At 42.8% G+C, this 12,223-nt stretch overlaps 2 protein-coding genes across 5 annotated transcripts in view; one reads left to right on the forward strand and one right to left on the reverse strand.

Moving 5' to 3' along the window:
- The window catches only part of slc36a1 (solute carrier family 36 member 1), a 23,914-nt gene extending 17,241 nt beyond the window's left edge, over positions 1–6,673 (reverse strand). The window contains exons 1-7 of one of the 3 annotated variants that reach the window (XM_034543166.1): positions 6,440–6,673; positions 3,657–3,769; positions 2,858–2,972; positions 2,656–2,746; positions 1,905–1,993; positions 728–817; positions 142–226 (exon numbers count right to left, since the gene is read on the reverse strand). In XM_034543166.1, the coding sequence (XP_034399057.1) occupies positions 142–226; positions 728–817; positions 1,905–1,993; positions 2,656–2,746; positions 2,858–2,972; positions 3,657–3,693 (507 nt within the window). In that variant the 5' untranslated portion in view covers positions 3,694–3,769; positions 6,440–6,673. The remainder of the gene's footprint in view (positions 1–141; positions 227–727; positions 818–1,904; positions 1,994–2,655; positions 2,747–2,857; positions 2,973–3,656; positions 3,770–6,439) is intronic. The other 2 variants (XM_034543168.1, XM_034543169.1) reach the window with 2 other exon arrangements.
- Positions 6,674–7,229: 556 nt separating this feature from the next.
- On the forward strand, positions 7,230–9,351 carry atox1 (antioxidant 1 copper chaperone). 2 transcript variants are annotated; one of them, XM_034543268.1, is made up of 4 exons: positions 7,230–7,381; positions 7,988–8,063; positions 8,583–8,742; positions 9,018–9,351. In XM_034543268.1, the coding sequence occupies exons 1-3, from the start codon at positions 7,376–7,378 to the stop codon at positions 8,705–8,707; spliced, it is 207 nt and encodes a 68-aa protein (XP_034399159.1). In that variant the 5' UTR covers positions 7,230–7,375; the 3' UTR covers positions 8,708–8,742; positions 9,018–9,351. The 2 variants fall into 2 exon arrangements, with proteins under 2 accessions (XP_034399159.1, XP_034399158.1); XM_034543267.1 differs by having other exon boundaries at positions 7,231–7,381; positions 8,583–8,726.
- Positions 9,352–12,223: the final 2,872 nt, after the last annotated feature.

Genomic DNA, 12,223 nt, shown 5'->3' on the forward strand with positions numbered 1-12,223 from the left:
CCGAGCAGGTCAAAGGTCAGAAGGCACAGTAGCCCGCGTGTTGCGTCATACTACACCACTTCAAAAACAATCCTAGCTATCGAGCAGAGAGAGTGTGTGTGTGAGTAAGTGTGTGTGTGTGTGTGCGCGTGAGATCAGGACCTGCTTGATGTTGTCACTGAGGAAGACAAAGTAGACGCAGCAGAAGCCGAGCTGAGTGATGATTAGAAACAAGTTCACCGTCTGTCTGGGGGGGGGGGGGGGGGGGGGGGAAGAGAGAGGGAGGGGAAGAAAGAGAGAGAGAGAGAGAGAGAGGAGAGAGAGAGAGAGAGAGAGAGAGAGAGAGAGAGAGAGAGAGAGAGAGAGAGAGAGTCAACACGGTGAATATTGGGCAATATTGTACTCGTACGTCAGGTTCATGAACTTTAACAGGATGCTTTTACTGCCTCAATGAGGACAATAAGTTACCTCCATAAATGAGATCTATTATAATAAAAATAAAAAATACATTTTCTTTATGAAATAAAGACACCCTCATCATCCTGTTAAGCGTTTTTATTTTTTAATGTTGTTCCTTATTTGATTGGCTGCCACAGTGGATGTGGAACATTGTCCACATTTTAAACAACAACATTTATTTTTATTTTTTATTTACAGCCTTTGAATCTGCGTTTGAACCCCCGTGAGGCTGAATGCTGCATTACGCCTTCACAAAACAGATCAATTACTAAAACATGGATATTCTTACTTTCCCCACTGCGAGTGCCTCCTCAGCCACGACACGTTCTCCATGCCGTACTGCATCGCCTCGCCGTAACTTAGTGACGGACGGTCCACCCTGGACGGGGGAAAACAACAACAAATAAACAAAACAACGTCTCCAACACAGACGGCATACGTTCATATTCAGATGTCACGCTTTGCAGTAACGGTGTTCTTACGATGCAGAACGAGCTACGTGTGTGTGTGTGTGTCATAGGAACACAGTTACAGCCCATAGACTGTAAATAAGATTAAAACCTACAGATGAAGCACGACATTATGAAACGATATATATTTCAGTAAAAAGCAGGAAGCGATGACGCTGAAATAAAGAAACGGGAAGAGCAGCGTCTCGAAACGGAGGAGGAGGGGCGCTTCATTCACGCGCCCCTTCAGCTTAATCCCTCTGTGGTGAGGATACCACCACATGAACAGGACAGAGGGCGGGGCACACACAGGAACACACACACACAGTGTGTATTGCCTCATTTGTTCTGTTAGATAATCTGATGGGTTAGAAATTGGACCGGCGACAACATTCACTGCATACTGACAAATGAGTGGGAGGAAAACAGAGTATGCTGTTGATTACACAGTAGGAGGGGACACACACACACACACACACACACACACACACACACACACACACACACACACACACACACACACACACACACACACACACACACACACACACACACACACACACACACACACACACACACACACACACACACACACACACACACACACACACACACACACACACACACACACACACACACACACACACACACACACACACACACACACACACCTAAACTAAGTTGACTCAGCGGGCGGCCGAGCAAACAAAACGAGACCAAACGCAGAACAAAGAGCTTCAGTCGGCTCATTTGTAGAAATGAGGAAAAGAGCCCTGAACCCCAGAAGAATCCCTCAGGGAGAGGAACCTCTTACACATTTAATTACTGTACGTCTCGTGTGTGTGTGTGTGTCATGGCTTCCCTCTATGTTACCCGGCGGCTGCAGCGCCACAGGCGAGAGAGACTCAGCCAGAAGATGCCAAACACGTGTTTGTTTATATATATATTTTACAGGAGGGAAGCCGAACTTTCCTTCACTCTCACAAACCAAGTGTGGAAGTCTGTGTGTGAACTCACTTCTCACTGAGGTGGTGGGAACACTTCACCAGCAGCCGCATGCAGTGGACCGCGATGATGCCCATGCACAGCAGGCTGATGGGTCCCAGCTGTGGGGGGGGGGGGGTAAAAATACACAAATTAATGAATGAATATTAGATAATAAACTAAATAAATTCACGCCCGCTTCATGCAAACTGTACTTTACAGTTTGTTCAAAGGCCGCCTTTCAAATCACGTGAATAACTAGTCAAAGTGGATAATAAAGAACATCACAGTCCTCCACCTCAGGACAATGATGAGGAATTTCAGAATAAAAGCGCTGTAAAATGTCACGCATGCATTAGCCGTGTTCATCCATATATGCTATATATAAATTATACGGCTATATATATTTCTCAACATACCCTAAAAACTATCACTGTATATTATTTACAAACCATATTGTGCAGCCCTGCGTGTCCAAATCTAACGTGTCGCTCTCATGTGTGGAAAACAAACGCTTTACATTACACGGTAATTCATTTTAGAGCATTATAAATCACGTGAAGTCCGTTTCTAACCTCGTCCGTGGCGGTTCTGGATTTCGGGCCGTGGCGATAACGGCTCAGAGACGGGATGGAAATACCTCCACAGCTTTGGCCACAATATTTCCCTGTGGTGCAACATGTAAATGTCTCCCCCCTCCTCCTCCTCCACAGCAAAAACCCTGAACACGACCCGCAGTAAAAGCTCCCGGATGGTCAGAAACACGGCGCCGCGTCGTACTCACCACCAGGCCGGCGTTCTTCACGGCGAGCGGCAGCCCCAGCAGCCCCGTGCCGATGTTCCCCTTCAGCAGGTGGATGAGAGTCTGACAGAAACTGGAACAAACGGGGAGGGGAGGGGAGGAGGGGGGGTCGTATCCCCGCATTAAGAGGCGCGCTTCCATTGCGGCCGTCGCGCCACACGGGACTCTTTTCATAAATACTCACGAGGTTCCCTCGCGTCCGCCGATCCTCTCGTAGGAGCGTTGCGGCCTGGAGGGTCCTGGAGGAGAGGGACAAAGCGCATCCATTTCTGAGGGGATTTGGTCGGAAAACAAAGCACCTGCCGCGAAGGAGAGAGAGAGAGAAGGGGGGCAAAGAAACAGCAAAAAAAAAAAGGATTATTCAATATTTAGAATTGGAAATGTTCCCGTACTGCGCCTATTATTTTTAAAACCAACCTGGCTTTTAAAATAACTATTAAATATTTTAAAAAAGACGTTATTGCACGGAGAAGTAAAAACGAGCCTAAAAGAAGAAGTCGACGGTTGAAGCGGCGGATAGATTTGACTAAAACAAGAGGAGGAAAAACAAACCCGTTGAGAACACACAGCAGCCGACACGCCCTCAGCTCGTTTAAATACCGGGCGCTTTACTTTGAAGTCACGTGACGAGCGGAGAGGAAACATTTCACAGAGTGAAACTGAGAGTCTTTAAAAGTCACGTTAAACCTCCCTTCAAGGCTTTAGAGATACCGGTCACACACATTTTAATGCATCAGAACAGATTCATTTAAATGAATTTCATTCGTCAAATAAAAAAAATTTAAAAAGCCACAGAGAGCGTGCCGTCACGCCGGCCTCCCGACCAACGAGACGCCGGGCCGAGCCGAGAGGAAACGAAGAGCAGCTTTGATGAGTCGGCGTCTACCGGCCCGCCTGGGATTACCCATAATCCCCCTGGGTCTGCATTACCACAGGGAGCACGGCCCCAGAGAAGACACTGTGTTTTTTTTTGTTTAAATCACCTTCGGCCCGGTTGTCCACGTCGGTGGAGGCCATCATGTTGGGTCGGGCAGTTCGGTGGTCGTGGTCGCTCCCAGCCTCGCAGATCCTAACGGTGGGAGATCAGGGAGTCCAGCTGCAGGGGGGGGGGGGGGGGGAGAGGAGAGAGAGAGAGAGAGAGGGGGTGACATTGTGAGAGAGAGAGAGAGAGAAGGGGTGACATCGTGAGAGAGAGAGAGAGAGAGAGAGAGAGAGAGAGGGGGTGACATTGTGAGAGAGAGAGAGAGAGAGAAGGGGTGACATCGTGAGAGAGAGAGAGAGAGAGAAGGGGTGACATCGTGAGAGAGAGAGAGAGAGAGAGAGAGAGAAGGGGTGACATCGTGAGAGAGAGAGAGAGAGAGAGAGAGAGGGGGTGACATTGTGAGAGAGAGAGAGAGAGAGAGAGAGAGAGAGAGAAGGGGTGACATCGTGAGAGAGAGAGAGAGAGAGAGAGAGAGAGAGGGGGGGGGGTGACATTGTGAGAGAGAGAGAGAGGGGGACATCGTGAGAGAGAGAGACATCGTGAGAGAGAGAGAGAGAGAGAGAGAGAGAGAGAGAGAGAGAGAGGGGGACATCGTGAGAGAGAGAGAGAGAGGGGGACATCGTGAGAGAGAGAGAGAGAGAGGGGGACATCGTGAGAGAGAGAGAGAGAGAGAGAGAGAGGGGGGGTGACATTGTGTGTGTGTGTGTGTGAGAGAGAGAGAGAGAGAGAGAGAGACATCGTGAGAGAGAGAGAGAGAGGGACATCGTGAGAGAGAGCAGCTCCAGTGCTTCTCTTTTAAAAAGGACGAGGTGGTGGGTAACGATTGTTCTGATTATTGATTATGTTCCCGTCAGCTTCGGAGCTCTCTGAGCTTTAGGTGTTGAATGTTCTTATGAATCACCCCACGTGACCCCGGGGGCCACTTAGCTGCCACGTTACACCGCTGCAGGATTTATACAAAAATTAATTACAAGTTTTTAGTTTTTTTAAAAAGGCGCCATGCGTCATTGAAACTAGAAAACGACAGAAGAGTTCTTTCTGACCGTCGCTGCAATCTTCAGGTCACTTCCTTAACGACTCAGTTGAGAACCACTTGTGAAAGTAGACCGTTTAAAAAAGAGAACTTGTAACGTGAGACTAAGACCTTCAAAAAGAATAAAAAGAACTTATAACGTGAGACTATCACCTTAAATAAAAATGTAACTTATAACGTGAGACTATCGCCTTAAATAAAGAACTTATAACGTGAGACTAAGACCTTCAAAAAGAATAAAAAGAACTTATAACGTGAGACTATCACCTTAAATAAAAATGTAACTTATAACGTGAGACTATCGCCTTAAATAAAGAACTTATAACGTGAGACTATCGCCTTAAATAAAGAACTTATAACGTGAGACTTAAATCGCCTTAAATAATAAAGAAAGTAGTCCATCCAGCAGCGGCCTCACATCAGCCCGGTGGTCTCCCGTGTCTTTTAAAAACACAGGTAAACTAACAAGGTGCATTTCTCCGGGCGGTTCCTCTGCAGCAAAAGACAAGCGACTGCCACAACAACAACAACAACAACAACATTAACCACCACCAGGACACCGCTACTGTGAAAAAAGCCACTCTGCAAACGGTTCTCACGACATGGGAGGACCGCACCAATAAAGCACCCTGGAGATTAAAATATGAGGAGGCACCGGGACTTTGCACCTAAACAATAAAAGCTATTATTACAGATGTTTTTCTTTCCTGAACCTACATTAATTTCTTAAATTTCTCAAGTTCTTCACCAGGACAAAAAACACATTTCTCTAAAACCAAGTAAGAAGCTTCACAGGGAGGAAATGAAAAGGAAAGTTTCACTTGATTTGGGAATCTTATTAGAAGCTTTTACAAAAAGGCTGACACGTGGTCTGATTATTTTCATTATCAATTAATCTGGGAATTATTTATCAGAAAACTGGTGAAAAATGTGCCAAAATGACTTCTTAATATTTCATTTTTGCTTATAGTTTACAATCAATATCTATTTTCCTGTGGATTTGACTAGTTATTGGACTAATCCTTTCAGTTGTTGAGACTTTGGACCCATTTTATTTACATGTATCCGCACACCTTTAAACTAAAAGAAAAACTAAATGACAGCGTGCAGTAAGCACACGGGTTCATTCAAAGTGCTGACTTCACCTGCCAGGTGAAGCCATAGAAAGGAGGGGTGCAGCACAGGTGCACAGCACGCAGTGATTGGGAAGTGATTTGTTTGTTTCCACACCTGCCATTTACAAAAAAAAACAATATATATATATATTATATATAAAAATAAATAAAAGTGTTCTCTGCATCTACCCATGTGTTATAGTGTCAGTGAGGGAAAGAGCAGAGTTAAGGTTAAATTGGTTGTCTGTAACGAAAACAGCACAACAAATAATGACCTTTATATTTACCTTATTGTCAATAATACCACTGATATTGGATGCAGTGTTTACTGAAGGTAAACTAGCACACAACTCGTGTGTGTGTGTGTGTGTCCAGGGTGTGACACACGCATATAATATACAATAACGATAAATATATATTTATGTAATTTTTGTACCTTTTTTTTTTTTTTAACCGGTTAACACGGTTTGCTACGTCAACAACAACAACAACAACAACAACACTACTACGACTAGTACCAGTAGGCCGTTTTTATCGCATCTTCATCATATCCCGGCTCCCTGTGGTCACACGACGCTAGCTGCCGCGTCCCCGGTGCCATGTTTGTTTCCGGGAGATAAACACAAACAAACCTACCGTAAAACCGTGCGTGTTGCTCTGTCTGCGTGTCCGTCGGGCTCCACCGGAGGAGGGAAATCCGTGCTCTTATTCTCCGTGCGTGGTCATGTCGCGCGCACGGGGCGGGTGTGTGTGTGTGTGTGTATGGGGGGGGGGGGTCTGGAGGCTAACCGAGGTGCTAACGCCGGAGTCGGCCGCTTGTGTCCGAGTCGTAACGGCGGCTTGGTCACGTGACACGAGAACGAGGACCACGCGTCACGTCGCTCTGCGTTCATATTTACGTTTTTTTTTTTTTTTATTACAATTATGTTATAATTATATTTCCTCTAGAAAAACGGTATGTTTGGTCTTTAAAAGATTACACGTGTATTCCAGGTGTAATTCTGAAAGAAAGAAAAATAAATCTTAATCTTGTCGTAAAAACGGAAGTGCATCACATTGATTTAGACAATAAAACGAAACATGACTTTTAATGTTATTCTCGACTTCCGACACAAACTAAAAAGTTAAATTAATTTGATATTATGGTGAAATCTGTATTCCGTGAAAAAACTCGGACTTTTATTTGGGAAAAATACAAATAGTATAAATTACTTAAGCAATTAATAACAAGTGTGTATGTTCTCCCGTGTCAGCGGGGGTTCCCTTCGGGTTCTCCGGGTTCCTCCCACAGTCAATATAATCACAAATACAATAAATATATATATATATTGTATATATATATATATATATATATATATTATATATATATATATAGATCCTTAGAAAAGCCAGAAAAGCTCAAAGCGCTTTATTTCCAAAACCGGATATCCGGTTGCTCAGTTGATCAGTGAGCTTCACACCAGCTGAGTTCTTGTACGTTTGTGGAGGTTTTTGCAGCATCGTTTGCGTGCCGATCAAAGGCCAAAGGCCACAGCTAGTCCGACAGCCGGGTTGCGCCACATCACCACAGACATGACCGTAAGTTACCACCGTTATTTTAGTTTTAAATGTGTCTTTAGTGCGACGTTAACTCGCATCTTCCTTTAGCTGAATAGCCTTCAAGCTAGCTGGCTTTCTAACCAAGTTTTAGATAACTTTAATGTGAGATCAATGTGGGGATGATGATGTCGAAATTAACTAGTTTCTAGTTTATCTGCCGTGAAATATATATATATGTAATCTTATAAATATATATATATATATATATATATATATATATATATATATATATATATATATATATGTATGTAATCTTATAAATATATATATATATTTTTTAATTTATATATATATATTCATTTTATTATTTATATATATATATATATATATATATATATATATAAAAATATATATATTCACTTTTATTATTTATATATATTTATTTTTTTAATAGATTTCTATAATAATTATTTATATATATATATTTTATTTTTTTATATATTTTATTTTTTTAAATATATAATTTATTTATTTATATATATATATATATATATAATTTTATATATGTTTTATTTATTATATATATATATATATATATTTAAAAAATGGTATTATATATTTATATTTGTATTTGTTCTGCAACAGAAGCACGAGTTTGAGGTGGCGATGACATGTGAAGGATGCTCAGGAGCTGTCACCAGAATTCTCGACAAACTGGAAGGTGAGGCTGACCAGTGTCCTCCAGTTCATCCAGCGAACCAGTTAGTTGTTTCACTCTGAAAGCAGCTTTTGTTGAATCGCATACAGATACACATGTAAACAAAATATATACAGTACATACACATGTTTTTTACAGCCTTCCCACTAGCAAAACCCCAGTGCGCACCATCGGCCCCCCTCCTGCCTCGGTGGGTAATGTTAAATACAACAAACAGAAGAAAGCTCTGCTGTCCTCTCGCAGCAGTGTGTGAAAGCTCCTTAAAGGTCGCTTGCGTCACAACTACCTCGTGACTTCTTTGTCTCCGAATGTTGACTCATCCAACATGTCACCTGATGCACAGGCCCTTTTCCTTCCTTTTAAAAAAAACAACAACAACAACTTCTATTAGGACAATTATGGTAACGTCAACAAACATTACAACACTAGAACGAAAGCATCTAATTCAGTTTGTTGTGAAGCAGCGCTGCTTCTTCTTCTGCTCCTCTGGAATGAAACAAAAGGGCCTCTTTCTCCTCTCAGATGTGAAGTTTGAGATCGACCTGCCGAAGAAGCTGGTTTGGATCGAGTCCGACCGAGACGTGGCGTTTCTCACGGACACGCTGAAGAAATGCGGGAAGGAGGTCAAGTACATCGGCACCAAGTGACGGGCGGCGTGCGGAGCAGGTGACGCCACGCGGAGGTCGAGAGTCCACACGGAGTTGTGTTTATTTTCCAAAACAGATCCGCGTTTACGATCTCCTTAAACTTCCTCCGAATCTGGAGGGAGTTTTTACACCGTTTTAGAAACAGGCTTTTCTCAATCTGATTCCAAAACAAATGGAAACAAACCAGTGCAACTGTAAATCTTATTGTTCCTGCAAATCACTATTATTTTAACAATCATTTGTTATGGATTTACAGATATATTGGCATGGGTCAGCTGACTTTCTCCCTCTGTGTGTGTGTTTTCTTCAGGAAATCATTGCTGCGGATGCAAAGTGAAGATTTATGCTGGAATTCAAGTTCTTTACCTGTGAGAAGCGTCGATGGAGCCCACGTTAAGCCCCTCCCTCCTCCTTCAGATGCCCCCCCACAACAAAAATCTCTGTTTCCTTTCTTTTCGCCTTTCCCGTTTGTGTAAAAGCTGCAAAACGAACGCACGCGAACTTCCTCCGACACTATAGAAGTTTACATTCCTAGTTTTGTGACACATTCTGCAAACCGTTGTCTGTTTGTCTGTTTGGCTTCTCAAACTTCTCTGAGAAGAAGACCTTCATGTTCGGGGGAAATAAAAATCACTTCTGCCTCACGACGTCTCCCGTTTTATTGAAGCTTTACTCGTCCTACATGTTTGATTTGAAGCTTTACTCATCCTACATGTTTGATTGAAGCTTTACTCATCCTACATGTTTTATTGAAGCTTTACTCATCCTACATGTTTGATTGAAGCTTTACTCATCCTACATGTTTGATTTGAAGCTTTACTCATCCTACAAACAGGATGTTTGTAGTGTAACGTCTGGTGTGCAGAGGAGCTGCGTGTTTCATCATCTAGAGGCATAACGTTCACGGGCAGCTCTGCAAATATTTTGCATTTTCAAGGTAACTTTTTCCTCCCACATTAAGTGAAAGAAACAAAACAGTAGAATGATGATCATCTTTTAAGACAAAATGCAGACAGAGTACGGCTGTAGCTTGACCTTCCCAGAAATACTATATGTATTCTCTCTTTCTTTCTCTTTCTTTTTCTTTCTCCTCAGAGTATCACGTGACAAGGCCCACGCACGCACTGTAACCTGCAGGAGTTAACATGTTCAGGTTTCAATACCTCAATAGACCACCAGGAGGCGCTGTGGGATCAAGATGTGTCCACTTTCTTCAGAGTTTTTAGTATTTTTTTATTTTGAAATAAGACTTCTTTTTTTTTACTTTCTCATACAGTTGGTAATAATTCTATATTTAGTAGGAGCAGCTATTCAGGCTGGAGAGCCTCACAAATCAAACAATAAAAAGTCCTTGGCTGCCAGGGTTCAGTTATGGGATGCATATCACGCACCTGAGCTCCCTCAATGAGTGTTTTCACGTATCTGTTAAGTTATGAAGTCACAAATGTTATGGAGGGGAGAGATTCCAGCAGCACAGGGGAACACACAACCTGCACAAAGCACCCTGATTATATATATATATATATATATATATATATATATATATATATATATATATATATATATATATATATATAATGTTCATTTAAAGCTGCAACATCCAACCTTTTGAGGATAAAAATGATGTCAATGGGCTAAATCGGGCAAAACCACGACGGGACCGTAAATAATCCAAATAGTTTGCAGATCAAAGCTCCAGTCAGCTTAATTAGTCTCTATGGTTTATTAAATGTGTGTGATTTTGATCAGGGACACCCACGACAAACCGTAGCCGCCTGCGAGTCTATACGAATCTCCATAAACAAGAGAAACGGATGACCCGGCTGGAGAAGCCTCCTGCAGACGCTGCAGAGGGCACGGAGGCCCTCGCCGGCCCCCTCGGCCTGAACCAGGAGGCCAACAGAGACTCATTGTGTGCACCACAAACTGCACAGATAACAGGGTGGTCAGTACAGTCTCTGGATTCCTCACACTACCCTCCCCCACACGCACGCACGCACACACACACACACACACGCACACAAACACACTGTCTCTCTTCAGATGGATACTCTTTCTCTGGAAGAGGAAACGTTTAGTGAACTTGTCCTCATGGCTACTGGAATAACTGGAATATATATATACATATTTATATATACACAGCAAATACTTCCTCTGGCAAACATCGGCTTCGTTCGTCCACAGTTGATACAATTTATTGAGATACACTGAAGCAAACACACACTTTTGTTGTGCATGTTGAACTTCACTTAACACTTTTGAGGGAAGTGAAAAGTGAACTTTTCAGAACATAAAAATCAAATCGACAACAAAGCTAAACAAAATGTAATATTCCCACTCTTCCCCACTTTGTGTTGCAACCGCTGCAGAGCAATTCCCCTTTGATGTGTGACGTTATATTTCATCTTATCATATCTTAAATGTAAAGTATGTGTTTGAGAAGGAGGTGATAAGATTACAAGTTGATAGCCGAGCTCTTTGTAATGCTACATGCCAAAGATGTTGGATGGATTAAAAAAAACTGCAATTATCTTTTGCAACTCTTATTTTAAAACCTATTCTAGAGCTGTAGCTCAGTTGACACCAGAAATGGAGGGGAAACCTTGAGCATATCTGACCCACAACAACAACAACAACAACAACAACAGTGTGAGCTATGTGAGCATCGGACCAGAAACACGTGTCAATTTAAGGCCCACGATTATATCACCAATAGTTTTTATAAAGTGCGGAATATTTATTAAAGCTGCAGCTAACACGACTTTATTGATTTCCTTCGTGGTTAATTCCACCGGGTCAGACTGGAGCGGAGGGGTAACCATGGTGACGGTCACCTCCACCTCCTGCACGTGTCGTTAAGTGAGCAACGTCTCACTCCATCTCCTCGTTATCCGTCCTCTTCATAACGCCTGTGTTCACCTAACGAAAAACTTCCTTTAAAAAAAGATACATGCTTAAATAATACATGCATGGAGAGCTATGTATGTTGCCATAACAACGGTGATGCCGTGTCGTCTTTGTTTTGGCGAGTGCGAAAGGCGATTCCAGTTTTTGATTTGCATTCCCATCCCCACAAAAAACATTGAAAGAGTGCCCGGATCTGGACCCGGGATCTGGACCGGGTGGTTCACAATAAGAGCGCGAGGCCAGATCAGATACGGAGGCCGTCTGGAATTCCCGGCCACCGATTGCCATCTCGTCTCTCCGTTAGCCGTCTGCAAAGAGATGCACGAAAAGTACACAAAGAGACACATCGAGCCCGAGAGAGGAAAACATAGATAAACGCATGATGTAACACGTACATACATGCACCTGGAGGAACTCCTAAAGGTGTCTCTGGCTGTGTGGGGCGGCCGGGGGCTCATTGTCACATTAAAGGAGCTGTTTTTAAACATTATGAACACGAAATATAGCAGCAAAATAAAGCTGTAAACAGAAGATATAGCTAGAGCAGTAATGTTACAGCTGATAAAGCCATCCTGACATTCGCTGTAGTTAGCACTATTAGCGCCATTA

The sequence above is a fragment of the Cyclopterus lumpus genome, chromosome 10 (genome assembly GCF_009769545.1).
Source record: "Cyclopterus lumpus isolate fCycLum1 chromosome 10, fCycLum1.pri, whole genome shotgun sequence".
In the NCBI taxonomy this organism is placed as follows: domain Eukaryota; kingdom Metazoa; phylum Chordata; class Actinopteri; order Perciformes; family Cyclopteridae; genus Cyclopterus; species Cyclopterus lumpus.

Coding starts and splice junctions, on each gene's coding strand:
- atox1 (XM_034543268.1), top strand. Junction 8,064..8,582: donor AATTCTCGACAAACTGGAAG/GTGAGGCTGACC, acceptor TTCTCCTCTCAG/ATGTGAAGTTTGAGATCGAC.